Raw genomic sequence first — 18,721 nt, 5'->3', positions numbered from 1 at the left:
AAATGTGGTTTTTCCCTGGTTATTTAGTTTGGAGGATCCCTGAATTGGTCTCCCTTCATCTGAAAGGTATCCTGGAGATGGTGTTTGCCAGAGCTCTAAGTAAAAATGACTTTGTTCTCTGCTATGTTAAATTGGCTGGTTAATTCTGGTGTTATTTACCCTGTAATTCATTAGTTTTACTCTACCATTGGCAGCTGACAGGCTGTAATTTCATGCCTTGCAATAAAAGATGTCTCATAATCTGCTTCATTTAGCAGCAAGAGAATTTAATGAAATTAACTGCAGCCCTAATTATGCTAGTGAATACTAAAGACTGCTATCAAGTTTCCTCAGAAAAGGACAAGGTCCACCTCATGAAGGATTTAGAATATAATTTCCTGGGAAAAGTTGCAAATGTCTCCTTCTATTGGCCAACAAGGGCCAATTACAAGTGCTGATATGACTTTAATGAACTAGTTTATTCTGAGTATCTCTCAAGGAATTCTTTTACTATTATTTTCTAAATATTTGAGCAAATTTTAGCGGGTTCTCTGCTTTGCAATAACTGATCTGTGAACGTTTGTTTTACTCAGAATTTATCCACCTTGTTGTGGGACCTTATTGATGAATGCATCATGAATGTTGGCCTTTTCCAGCCAACAAGGTAGCCCAAATACTGCCTACTTTTTAGAGTTATCTTGGGAGTTCTATGTCCCAGGGAATAACAAATACTCTTTCTGCCATGATTCATTAGAATTTCATAGCTAAATTACACGAAAACAAGAATTGAAAAGAAAATACCAAGATTCAAAAGGAAGATTGACAGAAGAGTAGTGCAATTGTGTGACTGCGAAAGGAGAATAGATGCTGAGGAGTGTTCCTGGGGTGGTGGAAGCAAGGAGGTTGTTCTTCACGGTTTTGTTAAGTACGTGATCTTTGTGTCTGTTTTCAGCTTCGTATTTGAAAGGCCTTATTTCATTTGTGGCACGATTTTGTTGATTTCCATTTGGAGGCATTGGTTGATGTATTTTTGCCAAATGCGTGCTAACTGCTCGCTGAGCGCTGCCACGCTTAAACAACATGATGTGAAATGTAACCACCATTTTATGGCTTAAACGATGTTAAATGTAGTTAATTGGAAAAACTTTTAACTGCAGAGAATTTCCCTATGAATAGCCTTCATAATAACCATCTCACTATAAAACGCAAAATGCTTTGCTCACAAGGACAACTGTACTATAAAGGTGAAGTGTATTGATCAAATTACCTGAGATAATAAACTTCGGATGAATAACTTCTATATTGATGAATGGGAGAAGTCTTCCTTTTTGCCTGATACTGTTGGTGTGATGGGAAGGCTATTGAGAGAACAGTGTTATACTGTGTGTGAATGTTTCAATCAATGTTTATATTTTTAAGTTAAATAGCAGTGTGAAATTGTTGGTGGAAAATTGCTTTGGAGTTTTTACTGTTTCTGTTTCAGTTTCTTTTATTCTCATCTTTCACTCGTGAGTACAATTGTCTCCCTTTGGTTAAAAAGTTATAGGACTACATAAAACTGAGTGTTTATGGGGGAAAGACTTAAATTGGTTTGTATTTGCAACAGCTTGTAAAGCTAAATAAAGAAACAATAATGATCTTCTTCATAGGCATTAAGGAAAAGTGAGGGCAGAACACAACTGGATTCGAGTGCTGTCAAAGGGTTTTGGGCCTACAGAAGAGGAAGAATCACTGTGGAGCAGAGCAGAGAAACAAATGGGATGTTCTGTTTTTTGTGAAGGGCTGCTCAGAACGTGGTGTTCCTTTACTTTCTGATGAATAAGGATTTCATGAACTTGTTAGATCCATCTTGCTCTTCTCTCTCATAATTGTATCTACCATTCATAACACCTTGAGTTTCAGATGTGACCACAGGCATACCTTGATGCCTTCAGGTATATAACTTGCAATAAACCTAATCCAGCCCTTTTTTTTTTATTTAACCTTTCAGAATACAAGAACAAAGCCTTTTGTTTTAATTCAGTCTGTAGTAATCGCTTGTAGTAACGTTTATGGGTGAAGAAGTTAAAAGAGTGCTGCACTGATTGAACATTTTGGAATATCTTCAGAATCCTCGTGTAGAATGGAGGCAATACAGAGTATTTAATATTTCTTTTGATATCTGCAAAATATATAAAAAATTGACCTGAGATTGAAATGCACCACGGTGTAGTTGTATAAATGCACTGCACAATAATTTGAAACAGACATAAAGTGGGATTCCTTTGTTCTACATGTTGGAAGAAATTATTGTTAGGGAAAAGTGAGACAGTGTGAAGTAATGTATGGATGTGATCACCTTGTTACATATATGTGTGTATAAATGCGTGTGTTTTCGTAAGTACATGAATATGTGTGTATGTAAAATCCCTGTACAAAAAGGTAACAAACATTCTGTAGAAAGAGAAAAGCTGGAGCAGAGGGCAAGCAGAGCGAAGCAGAGATTTGAGAATCTCAGTTTATTCCAAAAAGGTGAGAAAGACAAGTCTGCTGCAGTCTTTGGAAGGAGATTAAGAGGCACTTTCTTTTATTGGCAAGGCTTGATTCTGCGAGGTGTTTGAGCTTGTGTCAAGTGCAACCTGAGGGGGCAAGAACTTCAGCTGGAAGAGAGGCCGTGCACCACAGGAATGGAGACTGGATGGAATGGAATCTGAATAGCAGTAAAACAGAAACTTTTAAAGCGTTACATGCAAAATTCAGTTTGGGTTATTGGCAGCCCTTAGCTTGGTTAAGAGATTTTAGAGCTTGTTCCTTAAGCAGGATTCATTTTTGCTGGTTACCTTCGAGCTTTCGGTGAATAATGTTTAGTTGATACCTGTGAGCTACGCTGCCCAACTTTTAGCACCCAAAATTAAAAGCTCAGTTTGAAATGTGAAATAGATCAGAAGCCCGTGGAGGCAGAAACTTGGCTGTGAAAGGGGGCTTTGATGTCCGTAATGTCTATTGTTTAATGTCTGGTTTTTGCTTTTAAATGCCAAGGCACAGCATGGAGGCCAGGCCCTCCCATGGTGCCACACAGGGTGCTTTGGGTGGTAGGGGGAAAAAAAGAGAAATGTTCCGTACTGTGAGGACAAGGTTGACAAGTACGAACGCTTTTGGAGATCTTTTTAAAGGAATTGTGCTATAAAGTGTGCAAATTCATGGTGAGCGTGCCGGGTGCGTGCATGTGTGCAAGAGAAAGTTAGCAGTCAGTCAGGTTTTTATCTCTTAATGAATAGAGACTGCTGAAGTAAGGGTTAGGTAATTGAGTTTATAATTAATTAGCCATAACCCTCATCAGATAAAGCAGTTGTCGAGATTTTTTTTTTTTTTTTTTTTATCTCCTTTCTCTCCCCAGGGCCTGCCCTTCTTTGTCCTTGCTCTGACAGCCAGCACTTATCTTGGGCCTAGGCCAGCCCCGTGCCCGCCATGCCCTCCCCCTGCAGCCGCGCGGTGGTCAGCCGCAGCCCGCATTGTCCTGCATGGCTCCCAATCAGCCGGCTGTCGGGCGCAGGATGATGAATTAGCAGGAGGAGTGGACGCGGAGGTGAGCTCCAGATTGGGCTCCCGATAGCTGTGTTGGGCAGTCACTGAGAGCGGTCCTGACGTGCTGCTGACACGTCGCGACAAAAAGGGGAAGGAGGGAGACGCGGCGCGCGCCTCCAGAAAGTTAGGGTGCTACAAAGAGCCCTTAATTTCTCCTGCCGTGCAATTCGCCCTAACAATGCGGAGGAAATAAATTAGATTCTTTTGGGCGCCTTATCTCCCTTGCATAGTGGGCTGACCTGCTCTGCCTGCAGTAGGGGCACACGCTTCAGATCCGTATCTTGAGAGCATCAAGGTGGTGAAAGGTGTCACGTCTCCGCTTGCTGAGCTAGATTAAGGGCATTCCGATGCCGAATTTATCCTCAAAGCGCTCTCCTTTTGTGGATGCGTTGGAGAAAAGGAGCTTTCTTGCTGTGTTTACAGTAGGTTGTGGCGTTCAGCTGGGTTTTTTTTAGATGGGTTTACCTGCTGGAGGAGAAAAAAATTTCAGGAACAAGTCTGTGGGTTTCCTCTTCATCTGGAGTTTTTGAATTAGAGATGAAGACGCTCTGTCTTATATTGATTTTGGGCTTCAAATGAGCACTGTTTCTTCTTAATCTGAGTGGAGAATGTAGCTAAGTCTCTTGATGTAGGGTAGGATTGAATCTTTTAGAAACCGTATAAAACGTTCTTCACCTGCAGTCACCTTAATTTTCAAGTGGACTGGTACAGCTTTCCTTTTTCTTCTCATTTTGGTGGCAGTATTTGTTTTCAGTTTGACTGTGTGGATTTGAGCAACAGAAGTTTGCCTGGGCGTATGTATGTAACCCCCTAGGATCTTTTTGAAAGTTAATTTAGTAATATATTAGTTAACCTCCATTTAAGATGGCAGTTCTAAGTACATGAGAGATGATACCGATGTCAGAAGAAACCTGTTCCATCCTGGAGTAATAGCAGAGCAGTTGTCCTTGTGTGCCTTGCAGTGCTTGTGGTTTGTGAAGCACCACAGTTTCACAAAATGTGTATTTAATCTAAGCAAGGGAAAGCAAAATTTCATGTACCCCCCTGCTAAATGGCTGAATGGAGGAGTAGAGGAAACACCTGAATTGTGATTCTTGACATGCACTGTCATCACCACGATGACATTTGCTAGGACGAGGTGCTGAGATGCCTGACCGAGGTGCTTTGTCCAACGTCTCTGGCTCATTTTTGCTAAATCTGTAAAGAAAAAGTGAAAACTTGCATTGGCATTCAGTTATCTTTCTGCTGATGATGAGCCATCTTCATGTCTTCTTTCAGTACAGCCAGAGGAACTTCTTAGGACATATACGGGTTTTCCTCTGTGCTGCTCTTAGTGGTTGGTCAACACGGGTGGGTTTGAATCTTGCAGCTTAGAGTGAATTGAATGGAGCTAAGAGCCTTCTCATCCCCCACAAGTGTTCAGTTGTGTTTTATGTCTGTGGAAGACAAAGCACGACTACACTGGAGGAAGGTAATGATCATCAGTAAGAACTGCTCCAATTATTTTTTTCCCCAAGTTTGAGAACTTGCACTTCAAATGAAGTGCCAATGCAGATACCTTGTATTATGTTATCTCATGCAAAGGATAATTGAGCTTGCGCTACATTTAACTCAAGGGAACCAATGAGGACTGGAGTAAATGACACATTTTGCTTTAAATTTGAGTCTGAAGCATAGGATGTTGGAAAGTATTTCTGAAGAATATTTTTATAACAAAGCTGTGGAAAACAGGTTTGGATTGAAAACATTGGTTCAGTGTAGATACGTCTAGTGTTTACACAGAATCTGTGTTTTTTGGTGCAATAACATCCTTAATGTTTTTCACATCCTTAACTGGGCTTTTTGTTATCAACTGCTTTTTGTAAAAAATACAGGTATCATGGAATCATAAATACACGTGACTAATAACGATGCTGCATTAATATGCATATCACTATCGGAAGTCTTTGGAGTAGAACACACAGAATAAGGCAATGATTTGGGTTGGATAGGACCTGTAAATATCTAGTCCAAACCCTCTGCCATGAGCAGGGGTGTCTTTCACTAGCTCAGGTTGCTCAAAGCTCCATGCAGTGTGTTCTTCTCTACTACTCCTTTACTGTGCAATCAGAGAAGACTGTATATGTAAGAGATCAGCTCAACTCAAGGCTTCTCAGTTGCTTGTGGTGAGGGAAAACAGCATTTGTTCCTCAGAAAATGTTTAATGTCACCTTTACCTGAATTCATCTCGTCCTGGTGATGTGGCACTGAAGTAATGCATTTACTGCAAAATTAAGCTGCACTTTGGGGTGGTCTGGTCTCACATCCATCTAGAATCCTTACGCCTGTTGTGCATCACTCTGCCATTTGTTCACTGTGGTGATACACTCTGGTGAAGCTTCAAAACATTGAGATGCTTGAAAAGCAAAACTGCAAAGAAAGCAGAGAAAACAAGGCCTTGAGGTGGATGGAGTAACTGCTTGTGGCTTTGCTGCTTTCAAACAAGTATTTCCTTTTCTGTTCTAATTCGTGATAGCAGTCTGTGACCATTGTTTCTGTGCTGTGTTTAGCTGCAGTATTTGGCAGATAGGAAAATGTTTCTGCATGACTGGGTAAAACAGTGATGAGTGCGAGCAAACATCTTCGTGGTAACAGCAAACAGGAGGGGAGCAGTTGCCCAGTGCACGCAGTCCTGCTGTACTGGAGGGCTGCACTGCCTCTCTGGAAGCAGGCAGGTTTCTGCTATTCTGGAATACTGTTTCTAGAACTCTAGAATTAGGTATCCAGGTATTCTGGACTGTGCAAGAGATGGAAGTTTTCAAACACCAAAAGGTTTTCAAAACTTCTTTTAAACAGCAAACTTGAGATAATAAGGCGAAAGTTGGAACGAGTGGAGCCGAGATTTGCCCCTTTAGAGCTGCAGATTGTTCTGAGTGCCTTTGAGGCATTCAGACTTTCAAGGAGGCTGTTTGAGGAAGCCAGCTGTAAGACAGCAAAGTTTCTCCTTGCGCTAAGCAGTCCAGATAAAGTTGCAAGGATAATTTAATTTGACATACTTGCAAATACGTTCTGTTAGTGGAAAACAAAGGGAGCATTTTCTCCCAGGAGGCTACCTTGCAGAGGAAGCTGTGGTTTCCTGGGGGACTTTGGTGCTTTCTTCCCCACTGGAGGTCTCACAGCATGCATGGAGGGCACTGACGAACTCCTCTCCCTTAACGAGTTTTCTAAACTGATTTGCTCCTTCCTTTTTGTCACTTTTGCAGAACTAGCATTGAAATGCAGAGAAATAGTCCATCTGACATACCGGAGCACGGGGTGTTGGACTTGGTAGTACCAACTATCAGCAGCAGCCATAATTGACAAATAATACCCCTCATAAATACTGCCAGGCTTTTCAATTAGTTTTCATCTCAAATTCGGGATGCAAAATGATGGCCTGTCAACTGACAATGGATGACAAAAATTAATAAATTGTCTTCTAAATAGTATGGACACTTAAGAAAAATTGGGCAGCCAATTTAGCACAGCATGAACCGGGGGGAACCTTTTGTACTGTTGCCGTGCCACTAATGTTGTCTGGGTCTTTATTAATGGTGCTTGGCTGCTGCTGACAGTTTTGTTGCTACTGGCAACTTTCTTCATTAAAATTAAAGCCAGCGTCAAATCCCATTAGCCGCACTCTGTGTACCTTGCATTTTTATTTATACAATCTTTTTCTTTACAAACATATTCTTTATCTATAGGAAGCTGGAAAAGGTGGTTGAAAATTAGTCTTGTCGGTGGCTGATTACTTACCCAAATAACAGATTGTGTTTTGTGAGGGATAACATTTCCAACATGTTTTACTCAGCCTACAGTCCAGTAACCGTGCACAGAAATCCACCAGTGATCTTTATAAATTGCCTTTTGTTAACATGATCTTCTTCTGTATCACCTGCCAGCCAGCTGGTTTCCAGGTACTCTTCATAAAACAGTGATAGCCTGTGAAGGAGAGCAATTCAGCTGTATGATCTTCTAGATCTCAGTTGCCTGTGAAACCAAAATATTGATAACGGTGTGTACATGCTTAAAATTGAGTGATCAACACGTATTTAATGGCTCTTCTTACAGGAAAAAAATGCTGTGTGCATCTTGACTTTTTTCTTTTTTTAAGTGAATGTTATTGGTTTTGGAAATATCTTTTGGTTTTCTGTAGGAAATCTTGGATTGGCTCCTGAATTTTCATTGATAGATGTATACAGCACAGGATAAATCTTGTACCTGCTGAGTATTGTGGAACATGGAAATGTTGAGTGTTGCATGAAAGACTTGAGGTATGACAAAGCAGTTTGTACTCTGCATTACAGATTGCACAGAAAGAGTTGATACCAACTCAAGGCTTTGTATGAAAAATCTGATAGCACCAGGAATGTCTCAACCAGATGGACTCCCAGAAATGTTTGCAGCAGACCATTGGCCTTGTGCTGTTGCTAATAGGATGCTGCTTATGGAGCCGCCCATGTGATGCAGCCTTTGTGCATGCCAACTGATTCTAGGTGTGGAAGCTTCCAAAAGAATTTGGTCACTGGAGTCTTTGTTATTATAGCGATCAAGAGTATCTTCTGCTGGTTAGACTTCAGTTGGCCAAAGGGTAAGGCAGAGCTGATGAGTGCTTTCAGAATGCTGGTGAAGGGCCCTGGTGCCCTGTTTTCCTATCAGTATAAATTCAGCAAGTGCTGTGTGCAAAATACCATTTAAGCATTGACTTAAATGGTTATGTTTGGAAGTGATCTCATATGGTAAACAAAAATGAAGAACAATTAATGGTTAAAATTGTGTTTTAAACTGATGCACGTAGGGCAGTTTTGGACTGAAGTATGTGCTGTGTGGCTCAAATGGGAATTTCAATTCAGCTGAAATTAAATGACCCTATCATTCTCCAGGATGGATGTGCCCTACAAAGCAAATAAACTGGCAGCACTGAATTAGCATCGATCTAATAAATCCAAGTTGTGCCTGAGTTTATCTGCTGAATCTTCTTGGTTTAAAAAAGGAAAAAAAAAGCGTCAGTAGTTAATTGTTGACTGAAGCTTAATATCTGTTAAAGTAAATGAGGCATGAAATACACTACATAGGAAGTATTATATTCCGGAGTGATTTTAACATTAAAACAATATTAAAATTTTTAACTTTGACACAATAACAGAATTCTTTATTTTCAAATTACATTGATTAATGTTAAGCTTCGTTCCTGTGGGAAAGGAGAAGCGATCAAATGAGTCTGCAGCAGCCATGTTATATGGTTGCTCACTTGTGTCTTGGGATATCCTATTTTTATCTGCAGGCTTTTTTCCTCTCTCCTGAGAGAAAACTGAAAGTGCAACCGTTTCAAGATGTTCATGTGAATGCTGGTGTTAGTTGGTAGTTCATAATGTCCATCACATTGGATCATAGAATAGCCTGGGTTGCAAAGGACCACAGTGCTCATCTAGCTTCAACCCCCTGCTATGTGCAGGGTCACCAACCAGCAGACCAGGCTGCCCAGAGCCACATCCAGCCTGGCCTTGAATGCCTGCAGGGGTTGTCACAAATTGATTCCTTCGCTCTTCCTCCTGTGTCCTCTTAAACATCAGGACATCCCCCATGTATCCTGCTTGGACATCTCTACGTGGAGTATGGGTAGGCTTTAAATTTGTTCCTCTTTTCACAAAACATGAAAAATGGTAATAGAGTCCATTTTATGGGGGGAAAAAAAAAGTTTGCATATGAGTTTCAGTTATGTACAGTTATCCTTCCTGAAGCTATCCCTGTGGTAGATCATGCTTCAGATGATCCAGGTTATACAAGAAACGTAGCTGTGACTAAATGGGATTTCCCATTTTCTATTTGTGACCTTTTCAGAATGTGAAATATGGTTTTATGAGCTTTAGAAGTAGGATGCAGTTTAAAACCAGCAGCGCTGTGTCTGACCAGAGCATTTTAGTAGGTAACCCTGTTATACCCAGGCCTGTCGGCACGCATACTCTTATGACTGTTCTTTCTGATTTGCCTTTCATTCACTTCTAAATCTCTGCAGGTGCGTACATGCCTCAAATGAGCTATAAAGTTTCTGAAGTAATTTCCTGAGACAGACCTAGCACTTGTGATCCATCTCCAAAGCAAGCAGAATTGCCACCGCTTGATTTTGGGATCTGTTTTGGCAGTTAGCGTGCAAAGACATTGCCAAGCCTTCTCCTCAGAATCCCACCATGCGTGCCACTTTCTGTGAGGCCAGCATGGAAACGTGCCTGGTGTGGAGCAGGACATCAGGGATGTGCTTCTGGAATTAGGAGTACGTTCTGTAACTCATCAGTGACCGCGGCAGCTCTGTGTCTGGGAGATGTGAATTCAGTTAGTACAATTTCCATCAGCAGATCAAGTGAGTCACTTAAAGGAATGTTTTCTCACTGGCTTTTGTAGTGTTTTGCCTGCTGCAATGATGAGAGGATACCAATTATCTACCATCCTGGCTGTATCTCTGAAGGAGCCGTCTTCATTCCCGTTTCTCTGAGTGGAACACATGGATGTATACACGTGCGTGCACACACATGTGTTTCTCTCTTTGGTTTTAGGAGGCATTTGAGGGAAAAACATTTGGGGTGGGAGGGATGAAGAGTGATGGAGGATCTCAGTGCCCTTGAACCACCTCACTGAATCCTGCAGCGATGGCTGCATCATAAAGCAGCCCGAGGAGCATCACTGCCTGCCCAGCAAGCAGTGAGGGATCCTGTGAGTAAAGGGCAGGGTGTAGAAGCAAGGAAAACTGAGACATCGGGAAATGTTGTTAAGGAGAAGGAAGAAGGTACGCTTCTGCTGTAGGACAAAGAGTGTTTTTATCTTACCCAACGAAAGAGTAAGGACCAGAGGTATAACCACCCCATAAAATTATGTTTCCTAAACGCAGGACACTCCTTTGGATTTAAAAACAAACAAACAAAGCCACAAACAAAACCTCGCCTTGTAGCACAGACTTTCAGAGGGTTGCTCACGAAGACCTTTGTGGTCCCAAAATTTCACAGTCTAAAGTGCAGATCTTTTCTGCACAATGATATGGAACAAGGTTTAAAAAAAAGAAAGAGAGAGAGAAGAAAAAGCCCACCACTTTTTTTTTTCTCTTCTGGTGACGTTCTTGGTTTTGTTATTCAGGAGATGCTGCATTAAATTGGATTTTGTGTCCATCATTATTAAAATGTGAAGTGTGTCGGTCACAAAGCATACATTTCAGGGCAGTTAGCTGAATAATTCTTTTCTTTATTATCCCAAATTACTGCTGAGCTCTGGAGAGGTGAGCAGTTTAGCCAATTATTGCCATTTGAGCTGGATTTGTGGGTGATTAGCTCCTGGTCGAATTCAGTCCTGGCAAGGGCTTTGAAGCCTTCGCTTGTGTGATTTTCACAGCGGTGAGGTAGGAATAGACGCGGCTAATGACAGGAAGGTCGCGTGGGTTATGTGACCTGTGAGGGGGGGGCTCGGGTTTAGCAAATAGGGCATCCACAATAACAAGTGTGTCACTAACCCCGCCGTGCATAATCGGAGTTTTATAGGATTGTTGGAGATGCTGACAGCTCAATTAAAGTGTAACCCTTTGTACCATGTACCCTGGCAGAATGACAGAAATATTACCAACAAAAAAGGGAGGGTGCCACAAGGGAACTGGTTAAGGATCCAGTATTCTTTTTCTTCCCCCCTTCATCGGAGCCTGCACAGAACAAGCTGCAGAAAGCATCCATTTGTGAAATAATAGGTTGTCCAGGGGAGGGGTATGGTGCCAAACATGGCTACAAAAAAAAAAGCTTCTCTTAAGTGGTCTTCCTGATGTTTCTATGGAAACACTATAGTATCAGGATAGAAAGTTAAAATTGGTTTTTAAGCTTTTCATGGCTTTCTCCCATGGACCCCCCTCCCCCTAACAAAGCTCTACTTTATATAAAATATGGTAAAGAGAATTTCAGGGCTCAGGAGACGAAGCGCTGCTGGAACGAGAGCTGTGCCAGCTACCCAGAAGTTGCACTGTGTGCACAATGAATCCCGTTTTGATTTCATTCCCCTTCGGTGCTGCGTTTGTTTCTTCTGGGAGGAAATAAAAACCAACAACAACAAAAATGGAATGTTATTCTGCTTCTTTCTCACGCCTGGCTGTGCAGCTGTTTCGTACAGCCGTGAACAGTTCTGCTCTCCGAGCTCCTTCCAAATTAGCCGTGCCATGCTGTAACCTGTGCTCGCACTGAAGCAGGTTCCCAAAATTGTTTTTTTTCCCTTTAATTCTAGCCTAGGTAGCAGCGTTTCAGCACACTGATTTGTGTAGATGCTAACTCCGTTTGTGTCCAGCGTCGTTAGAGCACAGTGTGTGATGCTGAGCCACAGCAAGAGGTAACAGTTCAAACAGAGCTGCTGGCTGCTGTACTACTGACTCAGACCCCTTGGCATCAGCTGTCGGGATTCTCGCACACTAAGATAATGATTTGCATCGCAGTGCATTGCACATCAGCACTCTGACGTTGGTGTCAGGATAAACCATAACTGCCAGTGCCAAGGGGTTAATAAACCGACCACTTGAGATTATTAAGGGCTGTGATTTTTTTATTTCTTTTTATTATTTTTTTTTTTTCCACAGTCCAGCAAATGGAAGAAACCTTAGAAGGCAACAGAGCTTCTGTGTACTGTAGGGTGGAAAAATATTGTGACTTGTTAAGGAGCATGTCTCATTCAGAGTGATAACTGGGTTTAGAGGAAGTGATGTGCCCTAAATATATAGTTGTCTAAATATAATTGTATGCAGTTTGTACTACTCTCGTGTTTTCTACAAAGTTTAGTATTCCTATCCCTTGTGCAAGCAGGCATTCCTTTAGACCTGCTGTGCTCTGTACTCTGCTTATTACTCTGTACACTGTGCATATTGCTCCTTCAGGATGCTACAGCAGGGCTGGTTCTTCAGCTTTCCATTCAAATTCTTTGGACACTGGCATGACTCCTCTTCCAAGATCATCTGTTTGCCTCATGAAAGTAGAAAGTTCCTAGTTAGGTGAGTGTGGTGTGCCAGTTGGTGGCTTCCTGTTCTCTAGTCCATGGATTACAGTGTGATCATCTCTTTTCCATCACTTGCAAGACATGAGTTGCTTCCTGCGCTCAGCCAAATCCTCAGGAGTCTTTGGCCATGCCATGTTGGAAATACGTACCCTGCCCTTTAAAAAGCAGCCCTCCAGCTGCAGCCTGCAAGATTGTGCCTTAAAATTATTGGCTGCATATTAGAGGAACTCGTCCATTACCTGCAGCTAGCAGATTAAGTCACAGAATCATAGAATGGCCAGGGTTGGAAGGGACCTCAAGGATCATGGATCTCTAACCCCCCTGCTGTATGCAGGGCCACCAACCTCCACGTTTCATAGCAGCCCAGGCTGCCCAGGGCCCCATCCAACCTGGCCTTGAACACCTCCAGGGATGGACGGGGCATCACAGCCTCGTTCCAGCTGTTCCAGCACCTCACCACTCTCATAGCAAAGAACTTCCCCTTGACATCCAACCTCAATCTTCCCTCCCTCAGCTTAAAACTGTTTCTCCTTGTCCTGCCGTTATCTGCCCTTTCAAAGAGTTGATTCCCTCCTGTTTGTAGGCTCCCTTTAGGTACTGCAGGCTGCAATGAGGTCACCCCGCAGCCTTCTTTTCTCCAGGCTGAACAAGCCCAGCTCCCTCAGCCTGTCCTCCCAGGGGAGCTGCTCCAGTCCCCTGATCATCTTTGTGGCTCTCTTCTGGACCCTCTCCAGCAGCTCCCTGTCTTTCTTGTACCGGGGGCTCCTTTGGGTTACATTGCTGGACCAAGCATTGGAAGTACAAACACGATGATAAGGATTGTGCTTTTTCTTCTGATTTGTTGTGTCTTTAGTGCTGAGGAATTCATTCTTTGCTGGCAGTACCACTCCTCACTGCTGGAGCTGCAATGAACTGTAACACTCGCTTGTCTGCATTTGGATGATTTTCTTAGTGAAAGTTTCTAATTTTTGTTGTAGTAGCCAGTGTACCAGGAGCTTGGAAACTTCTGTGCTGCAGGTTCTTCAGATTACAGCAAAAGTAGTGCCTTTTGGTCCAAGTCAGAGCTGTGGCTCCACTGAGCCCCATTGCCCTGTTACTGTTCAGATACATTTACTACAGGTTTCCAATTTTAAAAAGTCTAAGCAGTTTCATAGCTAGTCATTCATAAGACCAACCACCTTTCCCTGAAATGCCTTTGAAGAGAAGACTTAAATCTGGGAAATCAGGAGAGGAAAAAAGAACAGTTGCTTTCCTACCTAAGGATTCCAAAGGCATTTATATCCCAGAGGTTTGGTTGCATGCCCATGTTGTTGGAGAGAGTAGCAGCTGCTGTGATCTTGCATCTGTAGTGTGCAAGTGTTTGAGCTGGTGCCAACTGTATGGTGAAGTTTGAGCTCTAAGACTCTGAAGCTGTTAAATATTCTAGAAGCAAAAATCATCAGGTAAGAAATAATCTCACGTTTTATGACAAGCTACATTGGTCCCATTTCTTCCAGCTGGCTAACAGTGTTGGTTAGTAATGCAAACCTGGATGGTTTGCCAGCATTTGTTTATGATGTTAAGCAATGTAAAAGAAGGGAGTGCTGTATTAACCAGAATTTGTACGTAGCCATTGCTTGTGATCCTGACTGTGAATGGTTGCTAACCCAATTATTTGGGTGAGGATGTTGTTTTTTTATGATAAGGATGTTGTTTTTCTTCTGTGAATGCAATGCAAATGATAGAAAATTCATGTAGAAAATTCATAGCACTGAGTGGAAAATGAAGAGTTTATGCTGTTAATGATTAAGAGCAAGATTGCATATTTCATTCTGTCAAAACAGCATCAGGGTAACAGTATGGGGTTGGCTTAAAATTAAGGAGGAAAAAATAGGCTGTGTGATGCTTGTACCTCAGCTGTGGCAGTGCTGTAAGTTCCTACAAGAAAATAGAAGTGTAAGTATTGCTCTTTTTCAGCAGGTACAATCTTGGCTGTGCCTATGGACTTCTAGAGGGTCCTGATGTTACGACTTGGCACACCAGGAAAAGTCAGATGTACCAGGCCCTCCTTAAAATCACTACACAAAGTCACGTGCTGTGGCTGGAGCCAATGCAGAAGAAACCTGCAGTCAGTTAAACACAACACAAATGTTTGTGAAACGTTTTTCATTTCTTGTGGCCCCTGGGAAATCCAAAATACACGAGAAAGTTAGGGAAACGCAATGGAGCACAGCAGGGAACTCAAAAGAGGTTTTTTGCCAACCAGTGTTGGTTCTGCAGGCTCCCTTGCCAGCATCTTTGATGCAGTGTTATACAACCTTCAGAGGTCATTTTTAAATGCTGATAATTTGCTGCTTAGAAAGATATTCCCATGAAACAAATAGCACATCATTTCCCCATTCGCCTTCCTTTGTAAGCAAGGTTTGCAGCTTGCAGGAGGCGTCTGGGGCACTGAGCTGCTCACCCCACATCCAGGTGATGTGTGTGCTACGAGCAGTGGGCCCTTGGCCAGTGGTCTGGTGCCACCAGAGCAAGTGATCCCACGCTGGGGGCCCTTCATTAGCTGCTTGTAGTCCCAGTAATGATCTGGCTGCAGAGCCTGACGGCAGCCTGCAACTTCTGGTGCCCTGAAGCTCAACAACGTGAGCTGATTGACTCAGTTAGAGCCCCAGTCTCTAACAGCAAATGCAATCAATAAATCTTTGTTGGTAAATAATTGCTATTGAACAGAGTTTTAATATAAATTTATGAGTGGTGTTTTATCACAGCTTGAGGCTACAGCAAGCCACTGAGTGATGGATTTCAGATAACACTTACATTCATTACATTAACTTTGTAAGTTATTTAAAGCTTGTACACTTAACATTGCTTTTGGCTTGCAATGACCTCCTGGGACTAGACGTGGCATACACATTACTAATAAAGAGATTGCCATACACACAGGCAGTTCTCTGTTTTCTTTGTAGAGCGGTGCCATTCGCTGGGAAAAGTCAAGGAGTGAAGTTGGTGCTCTCTACTGGAGCGTGTATCTTGTCACTCGTTAGAAATACAGTTAGCACTGGCTCTTAGGAGCTGCGTTGCTCTGTTAGAGTCAGAATTGCAGTTTTGGAGAGAAGGTGGTAAGATTTGATTTGAAGTGTTAAATTCTTCTCAGTTTCCGAGCAAATCAGAGGTGTTACATTTGTAGTGTTGTATCTCGAGGGCTGAATGTAGTGCTAGAAGCACAGATGGAGGAAAGTAAGCAAAGGCTTTGTACGGATTAGGAGAAATAATGTTATCTGATTGATAATAATATGAGAAGCAGCGTAGAACTTTGAACGTGGAGTTGATTCCCTTAATCCCTTTCTGCCTAGCTGTAAGGCAAAATGGGATTTTTGCTGTGTGCTGGGGCTGGCCAAAGGCACCAAGAGTCAGTGGGAACCAAGGTCCCTCTTGCTTCATAGACTTGTAGAATCACTCAGATTGGAAAAGATCTCTAAGATCTCCAAGTCCAACCCCAACCCACCCCCATGTCCCCCAGTGCCACATTTCCACAGTTCTGGAACACCTGCAGGGAGCCCCAGCACTCCTTGGGCAGCAGTGCCACTGCAGCACTGCTCTTTCTGGGAAGAAATTGTTCCTAATAGCCAACTCTGCTTCCAGGCAGAGAATCTGATGCAGCTTAAAAGTGGACATAATGTGACAGAAGGTGTTTTTTTGTTGTTGTTTTGTTTTTGTGCTTCTTTTCTATCAGTAGCATTTCTTGTTGTACTTAGGCCATTTTTCTTTTTTTTCTTTTTTCTTTTTTAAGTTTAGTGTAAGTGCATTTACAGCAGATCTAAACTCCGATACTAAGAGCATTTCTCCAGACCATTCTATGTAATTATCGCAGACAAAGTGGCAGTTCTGGCCTTGGGGGGATAAAGGAAGAAGTGTGGCTGATGTGCTCCTCTGCTTCATAACACTTTGTTAGCTCCATGTATTCACAGTGCTTTTCTTCACAGATATTGGAGGATATATTTTGGTTCTCAGATAATACAAAAATTATATTATTTTATGCATCCTTAAGAAACAGATCAGGAAGTCTAATTGGTTAGGTTGATACAAATAGTAGATGGTGCATATTTAACAGTGAGTCAGTTTTTACATGAGAGCACCAAACTGCACTTCAGAAGTGAGATGGAAACCCCATTCTGATAACTAGTTCCTTATTTAGTTCCCAAACCAGAATTTCGTAGTTCACACCTAGGTACAGAATCACAGATCGGACAGGGTTGGAAGGGACCTCAAAGATCATGAATCTCCAACCCCCTGCTGCATGCAGGGCCACCAACCTCCAGATGTAACAGCAGCCCAGGCTGCCCAGGGCCCCATCCAACCTGCCCTCAAACACCCCCAGGGATGGACAGGGCATCCACAGCCTCTCTGGGCAGCTGTTCCAGCACTTCACCACTCTCATAGTAAAGAACTTCCCCCTGACATCCAACCTCAATCTTCCCTTCCTCAACTTAAAACCGTCTCCCCTAACAAAATCACCGTGTAGTAAAAATCATTATGAATTTTCTATGTGAATATCCTATTATTTGCATCCTGTACACAGCAGAAAAAAAAATGTATTTGTCAAAAAAACATCCTCCTGCAAACAGTGGGGATGGCAGCCATTCATTTAGGTGGTTTCTTCTGCAGTGTGTGGAGTTTGTAATTGGCATGAACTCCAAATTACATAAGTAGTGATATGTTTTCTTTATAGCACTGAGCGGTAAAAAGGTGTGAAATACATTTCTACTTTCTTCAGGACTTCAAAAAACAACAACAAAAAAAGAAAAGGCAAGGAAAAAGGAAAGACAGTCGTGATTCTTATGGCTTTTTCCCCATTAAAAGGTCTGAAGAACAAACGCGCCAGAACCGGCACAGGGAAGCAGCTTTGGGAGAGTAATTTTTGATCCATATAGCATGGCTATAACTAAAATTGGGTGCCCCTACATGTGAGCGACTGTGCTATAGGTGAGGTTTAAAAGATGGGAAAGGTGAAGTGACAGATCACCTACTATAGACAAACATAGGAGTCAAAGGCAGAAATAAGCTTTCATTTTTAATGGAAGAAAACAACGTCTCCAAGCACGAGAAGGCAGTAATTGGAATGTGTAACTCACACTTGCAGAAGCTTTTGTGAGAAACAGTTTCAGAAGCCCCGCTCTGTTTTTGTAAAAGTTTGAGGTTGAGCCACCTAGATGTAGCAAAGAACGGCACACAAAAAGGAACCTGACCCCCAGATGGCCAGAAAGTTCGGGGTTTGTAATTCAGTCCTCTGACACAAGCTTTTATTTACAGTCCTATCTGTAGATGCTTTGAGTTGAGAAGGGCTGCTCACTGAAGTTCTGTTCCAAGCCTGTGTCCAGGAAAAGGCGGTTGTGAGCTTTGATTTCCCTTAGGGATCATCTCCGTGGTTGCAGAAGGAGAGTTATTAGTTCCTATGGGCTGTGGCAAGGGACTTCAGCTGAAATTTGCAACAGCTGGCATTGAGGGAGGGAAAAACGTGCTCGGGGAGAGCTCTCATCGTGCAAAGGCACAGAAGTGCCCCTTGTCCACTTGGCCTCGGGACGTGCATTTATGAAACAGATGCAAGCGAACGCTTTTATGCAAACCTGATCTGTCAGAGTGCTTCTTGTGGCAGTACCGTGCGTGCTGAGATGTCCTGGTGCCCACACTAGGCTTCCCACAGCAGCTTACTGCATGAGTTCATCAGAGAGCTGCCTTCTCACGTGGTTTTGGAAACGCAGATTGTTTGGTTTACCATCACTTTGTGCTGTAAGAAGCTACATTTTGCTTTTCTAAGTGAATCTCTGCTTTTAAGCTGGCAAAGTTTGGTACACACACTTGTCTGTTTAAACACAATGATGACTTTTACTCTCAAATACTGATGGTTGAAATTCATCACCAATGTGTGGGTTGAATATCATCTATGGAACAGTGAGGCATCTTGTCATGTTAAAATCTGCCTTCCTGAGGAACGCACAAGGATTTAGCTCTTTTCTGTGTATGAAATAATGGTTAATGTTTTTTTTTTAAAATTTTTTTCCTGCAACAGGGTATGCTGCTAAAGCGAAGTGGCAAGTCATTGAATAAAGAGTGGAAGAAGAAATACGTGACGTTGTGCGACAACGGCGTGCTGACCTATCATCCTAGTTTACATGTA

General features: G+C 42.4%; 1 protein-coding gene across 9 annotated transcripts in view; it reads left to right on the top strand.

The window, feature by feature from the left end:
* AGAP1 (ArfGAP with GTPase domain, ankyrin repeat and PH domain 1) overlaps positions 1–18,721 on the top strand; it is a 286,404-nt gene that overhangs the window by 146,154 nt on the left and 121,529 nt on the right. For all 9 annotated transcript variants that reach the window (XM_048954190.1, XM_048954191.1, XM_048954192.1 and 6 more), the window contains one exon: positions 18,614–18,718. In XM_048954190.1, coding sequence (XP_048810147.1) covers positions 18,614–18,718 — 105 coding nt within the window. The remainder of the gene's footprint in view (positions 1–18,613; positions 18,719–18,721) is intronic.

The sequence above is a fragment of the Lagopus muta genome, chromosome 8 (genome assembly GCF_023343835.1).
Source record: "Lagopus muta isolate bLagMut1 chromosome 8, bLagMut1 primary, whole genome shotgun sequence".
In the NCBI taxonomy this organism is placed as follows: domain Eukaryota; kingdom Metazoa; phylum Chordata; class Aves; order Galliformes; family Phasianidae; genus Lagopus; species Lagopus muta.
The sequence above is the reverse complement of the archived record's forward strand: the minus strand, read 5'-3'. Positions and strand labels throughout refer to the sequence as shown.